Source organism: Limulus polyphemus, unplaced genomic scaffold (genome assembly GCF_000517525.1).
Source record: "Limulus polyphemus unplaced genomic scaffold, Limulus_polyphemus-2.1.2 Scaffold4200, whole genome shotgun sequence".
NCBI lineage: Eukaryota > Metazoa > Arthropoda > Merostomata > Xiphosura > Limulidae > Limulus > Limulus polyphemus.
Window position 1 is genome coordinate 63,319 of NW_013669810.1, and position 12,869 is coordinate 76,187.

The following is a 12,869-nucleotide window of genomic DNA, read 5'->3' on the forward strand; positions in this document are numbered from 1 at the left end:
TGAAACTTAAGCTATTCAATGTATTGAGACCCCAACCTGTGAGAATGTCATAGCTTCCCTGTACTATTGGGATGTATGTATTTAGCCTGTTTCACAACCAACATAAGGGTTTTATTGTTGTCACTACTGAGTTTGAACCATTTGCAAAATAATCAGAATAAACTATATATATATATTGGTATACTTTGGTGACAGATTTTCTTGTAGGCAGACTCTTATCACATAAGTTATGTCGTGACATCTTCTCTTTGCATTCATCACCTCCAATAATAAATCTTGAAAAAAAAACACTTTCTCATTGTCACAAAAAGTTAATCCCTGGGCACTTCATGTTTAATGTTCATTGCTGAATACACTGATAATTTCTAAGGTTTTATGAAACAAAACAACCACTATGTTTGCTTCAGTAGTGGTTAATCTGAAAGCAAGCCAATCAATGGAGAGCTTTAGGAGTGTTGGATATACAACACTGTTTAGTTTAAGTAATTCAATATTTAATGATTATTTAGTTTTCATAACAAGTGTTAAAAGTTAATTATTTTAAAAGTGAAAGTTATGACAAGTTTCGTTACATAACTCTATAGGAGCCATACTTTTTGTATGCAGTTTAACTGTTGTACTAGGAATTTTGTAATATTGTTGAGGCCAGCTTACTCGAAGCTTCTCGTTATGTGTAATGCTGTTGTCACTAGAGTGCTAGATATTTCTAGATTTTTCTGTTGCATGTTATATATATGTGTAGATACAGAATGCAAGTAAGAAAGAAAGTTAAATAAGAGATAATTAGACAGATCTAGACTGAGTGATTGTCACCTTAGCCATGACAGGTGATTTAAAAAGAAGTTAAAGTAAATGAAAGTTAAGTTAGTTAAAGCAATGTTAGACTGTGTGATTGTTATTTTAGCCATAATGGGCAATATTTAAAGTGAGTTTCACAGTGGTATCGTAACAACAGAGATAAAGAATAATAATTTGTCTTATCAAAGGGTCGTCTACAGTAACCGAACACACCTGTGTAGACTCTGATGAAAAGAAGACAATTATTTAAAGCTCTGGATACAACTGTGATAATCAATAGTGTAATGAATTTTTAACTTGTTTTGAATACATTATTGTAAAACAAGTGGATTGTGTGCTGTCCATTTATTGTTGACATTAATCACCAACAAGACACCTACTGTAAAGAATCCCACCCAATAAACCATGACATTTGGTGAGCCAGCCAGGATGATACAGTGGTAAAAGATGTAAATGACAACAGAAACAGGTCTGTATATGCACAACTGTAGAGGTGGAGAAAACAGTGTAGAAATCGCAATCATGCTATATAACCATGTTAACAGATTTTGATAAATGGATAGAAAGAGGCGAGTGTCTTGGGCTAAAAGATGGTGATCTACGAGAGTTTGTTAAACAATAACAAGACCTAAAGAGAAAATAGCATAGGCACAGAAGAGAGGAAGAAAGACTAAAAGAATAAAAAGAAACAAAAATTCAGAGGATAAGAGCACAAAGAGAGAAAGAAGGAGAGACTGGAAGTAGAGAAGAGAGAGAGAAAGAAGGAGAGATTGGAAATAGAGAAGAGAGAGAGAGAAATAAGAGCACAAATTAAGATTGCCAAGCTCACCCAACAGAAAGAGGAAGGACCCAAGAATGACAATGGGGCCAGGACCAGCTGACCAAAGCTGTCTAAATTTGATAAAATGAAAGATGAAATGAACGATTTCCTGAAAAATATGAAAGATTTGCCCAAAGCCAAAATTGGGACAAAAGTGACTGGGCTGTATGTCTCAGCTCCTTTCTCACAGAAAAAGGCCTACAAGTATATGCATGCATGATGTCAGAAGATGCCATGGGCTATGACAAGTTAAAATTGGCCTTACTGAAATGCTGTGAACTTACCTAAGAAGGGTTCAGAGAAGTCAAACCTGACACTGGAGAAACTGTATTTCAGTTTGTGGCACACCTACAGCAACTCTTCACAAGATGCACTAACATGGCCAAGTGTGAAAATAGTTTTGAGGGACTGGCAGATCTACTAAAAAGTGAATAGTTCATGATCATGTGCTCAACTGACATGTTACTGTTCCTAAAGATGTGGACGAGATGATCAAGCTGGCAGAAAAGTATATTGAGGGAGTATAACTGGCAAGTCCAAGAATATCCAGTTAAAATTGAAACCAGGGGTGGCTGACCAGAAGCAGGATGCCACCAAAGGTGACAAGAGGTTAACATATAAAAGATACAAGAGATGCTATGCTTGTTATAAAATAGGGTATATTGCAAATGAGTGCAAGCCTGGCACCAAAAGCAGAAATCTCAACATAAAGCAACTGGAGCTACCTACAAAGATGGTGCTGGCAAGAAACAAGACAAGAGTGACTATCACCATGGATACTGCTGCCAGAATAAACAGAATAGAGACAACCCATCAGATTCACCATAAGAAGGAAGTGCTTTTTCCATGAATAATCCTTGCATGATTAATGGTCATCTCAAGATAGTAAACAGATCAACAGTGCCAGTGGCGATTGGAGCATATGACAAATGTCGAGAGGTGATAACAAATCACAACATGCCAGTAGGTGAAGGCTATGTTGGAGGAAGAAAAAAGTGAAGGTCCTACAAGACACTTGGTGCAGTAGTGAGAACCAGTCTAGTATCTGATGACCAGATGATGGGCAAGGTATGCCTATGTGTGCTGATTGATGGGATAGAAGAATAAAGGTGCACACTCCATACTACATGGGAGATCTTAAGGCCATGTGTATAAAAGCACTGATATAAGACTTGGTGATTGGAAACATACTGAGTAGTAGAAGCTTGGAGGAACTAGACAGAAAGAAGACTGATGAGGCATCTGCAGGCACCAGTAGAGGTCAAGAGAAGAAGCACAAGCAAGACGTTCCAAATGTAGGTCTATGGGAAATGAAGAAAGTGCAGAAGAATAACCCTTCACTGCAGAAACTTTGGGATAGTGTCTGAAAGAAAGTCGAGTACAATACAAAATGTAAAGAGAGTAACAAAACAGAGGACCATAAAGGAGTATTGAACTGAACCTATCAAAATGGTTCTAATGGGGAAGCTAAACATATCAAAGGCAGTAAGAAGTACTTGTATAACAAGGTCAAGAATTGATATTTCAAGGTCAGACAGAAGATCTTTGATCTCTACCTACAGACAACAACAAACTCATCCTGCAGTGGAAAGGACCTTTTGAAGTACAGGAAGTTATCAACAGAATGTACTGTAAAGTGAAAGTGGATGGGAAGACAAAGATCTACCATGCCAATTTGTTGAAGAGGTATCTCGAGAGGGAAGAAGACACAACAGATGCAGCTATTGAGGTACAGATGGACATGGCAGGAGTTGTTGTTATAGACTCAGAATCAGAAGATGGTGACATCGTTATAGAAGATAAAGACATACTAGGCCTAAGATCATTGGGTGGAGATGAGATGTACAAGGACATCAACATAAACAGGGTACAAAATATCTGGGTTTGCATCACAATTTGTGAATCAAAACAACACCAGCTGCAAATCACTTTCTTCTTTGTTTAGTATAATGTGAGAATCGTTCCTTTCTGTTGTAGGTTGTCTTCGAGACCTCCAACAACACAGTGAGAGTGTCGTAAACCAAAGCAGATGTTAATTTCTTGGAAATTCCCACCAAAGGACATATACAGTACTTTCACACTTTGTCATGCACATAATACACATACCCTTTTTAGTAGTCTGTTCATGACATTTGGAATGCACCTGGTTGGCACCCGCAACCTAGAGTATGTACTAACAGTACATGCACTGCATATTTAGCATTGAGCCGATTACAAACTGTCTCAATACAATCTCGGTCCCAAGAGCCAACCACATGGCCATTTTTACTTGTATATAGTTTTAATACTATAACTTTTAATACAGTAAGTGTATCTTCACAAAATTTAGCAAACATTTAGTAAACATTACAAGTCATTTGTACACAAAATCAGTCTTTCAATGAAGTATTTTTGCTATAGATTTTGCTAGTCATTTTTTGACTAGTCCATGTGCAAAACGATTTTCATGTAAAGATTAGAAATACTTTTCTTCCACTCAAAAATTTCAAAAGTCATTTGCATAATCTCTAAAACCTCCTAAATACATTTCATTTCAAACATTTATTTTTCAGTAAAACTTTATACTTTATCATTATCTTCTCTATGCTAACTCTATACATTGTTTTAATGCCCTTTGAACCATGTCAAACTACTAGTACTATTCGCACCATGATAATATAAGTTGTAAATCACTTGGGGAATGTGTGGCTCATGTTATGCTATCGAATTACATTACCCACAAGCTACTCCAAGCTGCTCGAGTATGTGTTTCGTCCAAATTATTTATTATATATCTTACTTAATCTAACCTTAACTAACTTAAAGAGTTTCCCATTTTTACATTTTAGTTACTTTTATAATAATAAATAAAGAATATATATGAAAAACAAGAAATAATGTACTTACCTGAGGTCTTCTTTGTATTTGCTGATGACTGTCAATGACACTTAACTACTTTTTTTCTTTGTACTAAAGGTAGTTGTACACTAAATTTTTTAAAATTAAATAATGCGCCAAAGAACATAGAATAATGACATACTAAAAGCAGACAATATCTCATAACTATCATAATTTTTCTGGCTTTCTAACTATGCGACAAGAGCCGTTACAAATTCATCCATGCTAGTTTATGCGTTTCCCATGGGAACGAAGCTTGTACTGAAAGAGAAATTAACATTTTTCTGTACAGAAAACAATGAAATATAATACATCATTTGGTGAAAAATATTATAGTATTAAATATGAGAGAGAACTATTGACAAATCCTGAAAGAGAGATGTAACAGGTGGGTGTGGCAAGAAAGGTCTGACTTTCTATCTGATGGCTCTGCAACAAAACAAAATTGAAGGCTATAAAAATTATGCTTTATCTGAGCAATGACAATATTATAATAAGTAATTTACATTAAATTTCATACGTTTTGGAAGGGTGATAAATAAATTAGAGAAAGGGAATGCCTAGAGAAAGAAGAGGGAATCCTCAATAGCCATGGCATTTGAAATTCTTTTAGGCAGGATTAGTGTAAATTAATCTACAAGACCTCTTTTCCATTTTATTAGCTATATTTGTGTGTGCCAGCAATACCATGCATGGGGTACGCACATACCCAATGTGATTTTATTACTCATCAGGTTCTCTACCAGCCTACCCTCAAACTGAAATTCTTTTAGGCAGGATTAGAGAAAATTAAGCTATGAGACCTTGGGTGTGGTCAAATACATCAATCAATCTGAGTCCACAACTGTAATTAGATTTCAAATCAGGCAAGAGGTGATGGAGCTATGAGCTAAAAGTTTGTATTTGAAAAAACTCTGAGCCATTCTATGAGTCGCATTTCTCACACTAGGGGAATTATGCATGTTTTTTTAATATTGCCTTATAAAATTAAGAATTTAAAACTTGTATACTATTAAAATATGGATTATTAGCTACAATTTTATGCTATATAAACTGGTATAACATGAACAAACAAAAAGTAGTTTAATTACCATTTAAATGTAACCCACTAAAAACCTTGCAACATGCACAGTAAAGGATGCCCATGTGAAAAGGGGTAACTATTGCTGAAAAGTCACAAGATATTTTCTTCTTGAAAAAGCCAAGAAGACCATGTTGAGAAGATAGTGATGAGGTCTCATCAATGAAAAAGATTATATTGAAAAAATGATTTGTGGCAACCTTGTTCAGTTGTAATATCTTCAAGACACTTCTTTCTCTGGTTAATCGACTGTTGCATTATTTTGTGACAGCTGAGATGTTTGGTATTTCATGCAGTTTTGAAGTTTTACTTCATATACCAGAAACTATTTTGTTCATGAAATACTATGTATGTTTCAATTAAATATTAGGGTTTGAAGCTGAATAAATGTGTTATTAGAATAAAAACATACCATTTACCACTTTTTCGTTAGTGGATGACTTTACAGAGTTAAGACTTTTAGTGCTAGATTTAGTTGCCATAATGTGCTAAAAGGATGAATGTTAAAAATATGCTAAGCAATTTCTGCTAATCAAATACACCAAACTATTTTGTCACCTGACAAGTGAAGAACTGACTGGCAAGCAGAAAAAAGGGGTACAAAATGTACTGTGTCAGTATACAGATAGATTAGGAAAGACAGACCTTAGGCAACACAAGATCAAGACGAAGACTACTAGATTAGCAGATGCCCTATGCAAAGAGAGACCAACAAGGGAACTGCAGAGTGTGGACTATATGAGGAGACTTAGTGTATGAACTGAAAACAGTCTTTGTATAGAGAATAAAAAAATAATGATAGTATTTTTATTGAAGAGTGAGCTTATTGTTAGATATATAAGACTGTTTGGTTTAAGAGTTATTATACAGTTTATTTAGTGATTTAATATTTAAATATTATTTAGTTTTTATAACAAGTGTGTTAAAAGTTAATTATTTTAAAAGCAACAGTTGTGGCAGATGTTGTTACATCTGTATGAGTCGTACATTGTGTATGTAGTATAATTGTTGTACTAGGCTTTTATAATATTGTTGACGCCAGCTTACCTGGAACTTCTAAGTTTTTCTCGTTATGTGTAATATTGTTGTCACTAAAGTGCTAGATATTTCTAGATTTGTCTTGTCATGTGTTATAAATATGTGCAGAAACAGAATGCAAGTTAAATGAGAAATAATTAGACAGATCTAGACTAAGTGATTGTCACCTTAGCCATGACAGCCAATTTAGAAAGAAGTTAAAGTAAGTTAGTGAAAGTTAAGTTAGCTAAAGAAAAGTTAGACTGTGTGACTGTTAGTTCAGCCATAATGGGCAATATTTTAAAGCAAGTTTCACAGTTTAAACGAGATAAGGAGAATAATTTGTCTTGCCAAAGGGTGTTTTAAAGTATTTGAACCCACCTGTGTGGACTTTGACAAAAAGGAGACAATTATTTAAAGCTCTGAAAACAACTGTGATAATAAATAATGTCACAAATTTTTGTGCACAAGTTTGTGTTGTTTTGAATATATTATTTTAAAACAAGTGGATTGTGTGCTGTCTGTTTATTGTTGATATTTATCACCAACAAGTTACAGACACCTACTGTAAAGAATCTAGCCCTATAAAACTGACAAGGAGAATGTTAAAACTGGTCAATTACTATTTAATAACTTACATTTTGCATCCCTTGGCCCATTTAAAAAATGTGTATTGTGAGGAAAAATATCATTATGTTTGCCTATCAGCAAATTTTTACACCACTATGTAAAAACCTTCAATTCTTCTCTATTAAATACAGTACTTATACAAGTTGCTTTGTAGTGAAGTTTCTATAAATTGTATTAAAAAACTTGTGCAGAAAAATTTCAACTTACTGTATGGGAACTCTGAAAACAAGAAATTCTTCCAAACATTTCTGATTCCTTAGAGCAGACTGAGCTTAGAATATGGCTAACACTTAACAAAATTGTAGTGATGTCAGCCTTCATCTGTGCTGTTCTTACATCACTGGGCAAAGCATTTACATACTGAATACTGAACTGTTTTAACGTCTCAGCAAGTATAGTTCCAAGGATCACCTGACTTCTGCTAGCTGCCAAAAACTTCCATAGATCATGAACGAGTCCTCTCATATAAAAGTTCCACATCTGTACAGTAAAGGAAACTCTTTCTCCCTGTTGAATATAAAACACCAAATAACTGATGTACTCTTTTTTATTCTATGAATAAAAACACCATCCCTTCTATGTTTCTACAAACATGGTAACATGAAAGACTATTTTAAACTATTTATATTTCTCCATTTAGGAAAAGTAACACAATAAACATGCTTATATTATAATGAATACTAATAAAGGAACTTGGTTATGCTGGGCTTCAAAGTCATGAAATTATATAAAAAAGGGTATGAGGCTTCCCCTTCCACTATTTTAAGCCATGAGCTGTTTACTTGATATGAAGGTACTCATGGCATTTATTGTTACTTTAGTTTGCCATCAGTTTCATATATTTTACTACAGACCTTCTTTCTCAATTCAGCTCTCATTCACAACATTAAAGTAGTAAAACTGTAATGGCTAACACACACACACACATATATGTAAGTGTGTGTTACTTTATTATATTACAATCCTACATAGACTGAAAGTATATTAAAATGTTTGTTTATTGAAAATAAGTTTTTTTTTATTGTCTTAGTGTTATAAAAACGAACATACACTACCAAAAATAAACAATATAATAATATTAATGATATTACTACATACGTATAACAAAGTTTTTGTCTTGTGTTGGAACTGAGTTTTATATGAACTCAGTCATGGAGATTTTATTTAGTTTAAAAAAACTCAACATAAACCATAACTACAAAACATGGCAAAAACAAGATACAAATTATTACAACCAAACCTTTAGAGCCCTGCTAAATGTTCAAGTTTTTTTATAAAATGACAGTGACCCAATCAAAGGTTTTTAGTGTCACTGATGCCTCCACATCACTTCTTCAGGTCATGTTTTAAAGTTCACCCTAGTCCTTTATTTACTAAACAATGGCTAAAAATTTTAAATGTTTGGAAATAACAGTAATATCCATATCAGTTAATTCATGGAAAAGCTAATACAAAAATAATCCATCTATAGAATCTTGTCTTGACAGATGGTAATAACTATTGTATACAGTTACTTAATAATACATATGACCAGAAGTATCAAGAGTAGTAATGACTGTTTTAATATGGATGAAAAAACTGTTTTACTATGCTTACACAAATCAGCAATATGGGACTTCAAAATCCAATATTACAGGTTCCTACCATAAAAAACTGACTACTTTACATAAGCATCACATATGTAACTGTAATCAGAAATATCTATTAACTGTTTTAAATAACTTTATACACAAGTGCCAAAATACTATAAATATCTATTATAGTTGATCGTCAAAATACTGGTATAAAGGAACCAATTTATGTAAAGATAATTATAATGTTAATGTAAAACATGGCTTTGAACATTTACAACTTTACATTTACTTATATTACTCAATAATTTGAACAAATTTCAAAACAGGTATAATAAGTTTCACCTCAAAGAATGGCTTCAAGTCATGCCAGTTATGACTGTCAACATCTTGAAGAATTCCACATCTTAGTAACTTGATATGGTACTGAACAATTTGATCATGTAAGACAGTCACCAGCTCAGCAGTCTTATTTAAAACTTCTTCTACAGAGAAATCTATCCTGCATTTATTATAATTAAGTGTTAAAAGTCACATAATATAATCAAGTTAACTTTGTGAGTTTTAACACTTTTAAAACAAAGATTCCTTTACGTCTTTTAAAAAGAACAAATCTTAATGTAATAAACTAACTGCTAAAAAATTATCATTCAGAAACCAATAATTTAGTGTGACAAATACATTTTTCTTACAAACTGCTTGACTTTTAACAAACAAAACGTTGCATAAATCATTCATGTATGTCATTCAAATATTGTGCATCTAATAATTTATCATCATATACATCAGAATAATGAATGCATGATGGTTAACTATCATTCAAATTAATCCACATCAGGTTTGAAACACATCTTTATACTTCTTTCAGTCTGTTTTTTAACTAATTATATGCATCTTATTCCCTTTGATTGATTTGGATTTAACCACATGCACTTCACATATATTGGTACTATTTTCACCTAATTACATGCACTTCACATATATTGGTACTATTTTCACCTACAATTAGATGAAACATGCATTCTTTGGTCCATTCTAATCTTATAGCATAAATACTGCATTCTATAGGATATTTTGATTTAATAACATATACAGTATTGGCCTGATTATAAGGCGATGTTTTTTGATTAATAATTAGAGTGTAAAATTCATAGTTGCCTTATAATCATGACTGACCACAGGCCCCTATTCTAGCCTGTCACATTCCTGGATGTCCAGGTAGCATCCGTCTACACATGAATACCAGATGTTCACTCAAAATCATCACTAATTCTTGCAACTAATCCACCTGCAGGCTGTTCAGTTACAGTATTGATTTTGTGAATCTAAAAAAAATGATGTTATGACATTCAATTTGTTTTCTTTCCCAAGGTCTCTGAAAATTGGGGTCGCCTCATATTTCAGAACGCCCTATAATCGGGCCAATACAGTTCATAAAAAGTAGAATGTAGCTTTTAGGATTTAGTTTATATTTAACAGTGAACACAATAAGTACAAGGCAATCAACTGCTGAAATATTTCATGAATGAAGTATAAATTAAAATTTTTTAATTTGAAAATGTATTTCCAATAATACTTACTTCCTCTCACACTGCAGCTATTACTTGAATCCAGGGTTTTCTTCATTTGCCCATCTAAGCATAGGTATAAATTTTTCTCACTTGGTCCAGTCTTTTATTCCCCACTTAACTGCTCTTAGTGATATCTGTCATGTGACACTCTCCACCTACATCAATGTGCCCTCTATCCTGCTACTGTATATAAGCACCTCATTCATATAATATTATCACTTTTCAAGACTGACCCATTCCGCAGTGTTTAGCATTGGCTCTTATTGGGGGGGGGAGCATGGGGGAGTTTTATGGGGTAGGTAATATTGGAAATACATTTTTGATTTAAGAAAATATTAAATTCCAAAACATACTTACATCCTCTGACACTACAGCTAGAATCCCACACAGAGAAGGTGGAGAGGCCGGTGAGGGCATTATCCACACAGAAAGTGTCTACATAGATCATGGGTGTGTCAATAGAAGATTGGCATCCTAGTGGGGGAGCCACACTACATCCAGAACAGGTATGCTCTTCACCTGTAATGTAATTAATGTACTGTGGGTGGAACTTTACATGATTTACCATCATTATTGGCCAGGCCCAACCAGATAGGCAAGGATCCACTGCTCGGTTAGGACAATTGGACTGCATATATATATATATACTTATTTTTAGATTGGGTCCTAACCAGTAACCACAGAGTGATGCATTCAGAGTCACTGGAATCATGACGAGAAGGTAAGCTACACAGAAGTGGACGAACCTTTTCCTCAACCTGAAACAGTCTGAAAGGCAACACCTAAGGCTTGGAATGAGGGGATCAAGTAAGCCTTACTCAACCAAAGGAAACAGAACTCATCTAGTCTGGAATTATGAACACTCATCCTCACTCCCCAACTGAGTGGGCAAGGTAAATTCTTCTTGTCTCTCGAATTATTGGGAGGATGTGGAACAAATTATGCTCAACCAAGAACCTGGGATGGGACCACTCTGCATTTGCAATTACAAGGAGACAATGAACCTTCTTCCACAGACAATGTACTGAACCAATAGCCGAGCATCACTTCTGATCCAGTATTACAAGTAGGCTCCTGCATAGGCTGGTGCCTCTTCTACCAACATTTGGGAACAAACATCCAGGGACCTGGGTAAGAGGGCCCCCAATGTTGGCCTCTTCTCCAAGATTGGAGGAATTCACTTGAACACTCTGGTGGAAGAACTTCTGTCTACCACCCCAGTGACTGGAAACTGGGGGGAAATGCATGTTGGGGAGCCCTGTGGAACAATGCAATAGGTGAACAAAGTTCCCTGAATTTTAAAAATAAAACTGACCCCAATTTATTCAATCAAATGATTGGCAGGGACAAGCAGGATCCTCTTATGCTTTACTCACGATAGTCCATGAGTGGCGATTAAGCATGATCCAATAATACCACCCAGTCAGCCTCTATGTGTTACAACCTGGATGGAGTTTATTGAATTGGTGGTTGATAGTGTGGAATTGGTTTGATAAAAGCACACCTGCCTGGGCAACACTTACCACAGAGTGGGATCCTGTGAAAATGAGGTAAGGGACCCTGAAAGATAAAGAAGAGACAAGAGTAGCACTGAAAATACTCACCCATCTGTATAATCTATCAGATGTGGTTAATATAGCTACAGGGGTTAGTAGAAAATCCTCAGATAATGATACTGCCAGATCTCGCAAATAATGTGACATAAAAGTATTCAGGGAAGTCCACATACCAGCCCACACAATATCTTCCAGTAGGCAATTCAACCAGGTTGATAAGGGCACATAGAAATGTCATGAATCTGATGAAACATGACTCCCAGAAGACTCCTCGCCTTCAAAGAGAGCCCAGAATAAGTGATATGGACCAGTTTCAGATCCACCTCATCAGTGTCTTAGGGAAGAAGAACCGGTCTAAGAATATAGGTAGAATGATAAAGCGTCCTGTGGACAATCTATGCAAACCACACTGATTGGCAATATCTGTATGTCAGCAGCAGGTGATGCAAGATGTAACCTTAATATATCAGTTAGGTAACTAGAATGGTAATTTGGGACAAAGAACCCAAAGCGACTTGAGGAAGCCAGAGAGTACTGCGGACTCAAAGAAATTGTGTCTTAAGTATCAAAAGGTAGTCGATAAGATCACCTTATACACAGCAATTGTGGAAGATGCAAAACCCTTACCTAACAGCCAGATCAAAAAATGAGTTATGGTTGGCACTTTTGATTGAAGTGGGTTCAACCTCTTCTCAATACACCATTGTTGACATGTGTGTCAATTCCGTTGATAAATGTCCATCGCAGGACTAAACAATGTTAGAAATTAAACCCCAATGACATGTGATGGACTGCATAACCTCCAAGCCTGAATAATGGCTGGAGACGGCTTAAATGGGTAATGAAGAAAAACTTTAATATAAGTTTAACATGACAGCAAATGTACAACGTTTCGACAAGGTTTTGTCATCATCAGGTACACAGGTACCTGATGATGACAAAACCTTG

At 34.9% G+C, this 12,869-nt stretch overlaps 1 protein-coding gene across 1 annotated transcript in view; it reads right to left on the bottom strand.

The window, feature by feature from the left end:
* LOC106470751 overlaps nt 1-12,869 on the bottom strand; it is a 64,996-nt gene that overhangs the window by 33,075 nt on the left and 19,052 nt on the right. The window contains exons 6-7 of the mRNA XM_022399387.1: nt 9,140-9,296; nt 7,431-7,730 (exon numbers count right to left, since the gene is read on the bottom strand). Of these exons, the coding sequence (XP_022255095.1) occupies nt 7,431-7,730; nt 9,140-9,296 (457 nt within the window). The remainder of the gene's footprint in view (nt 1-7,430; nt 7,731-9,139; nt 9,297-12,869) is intronic.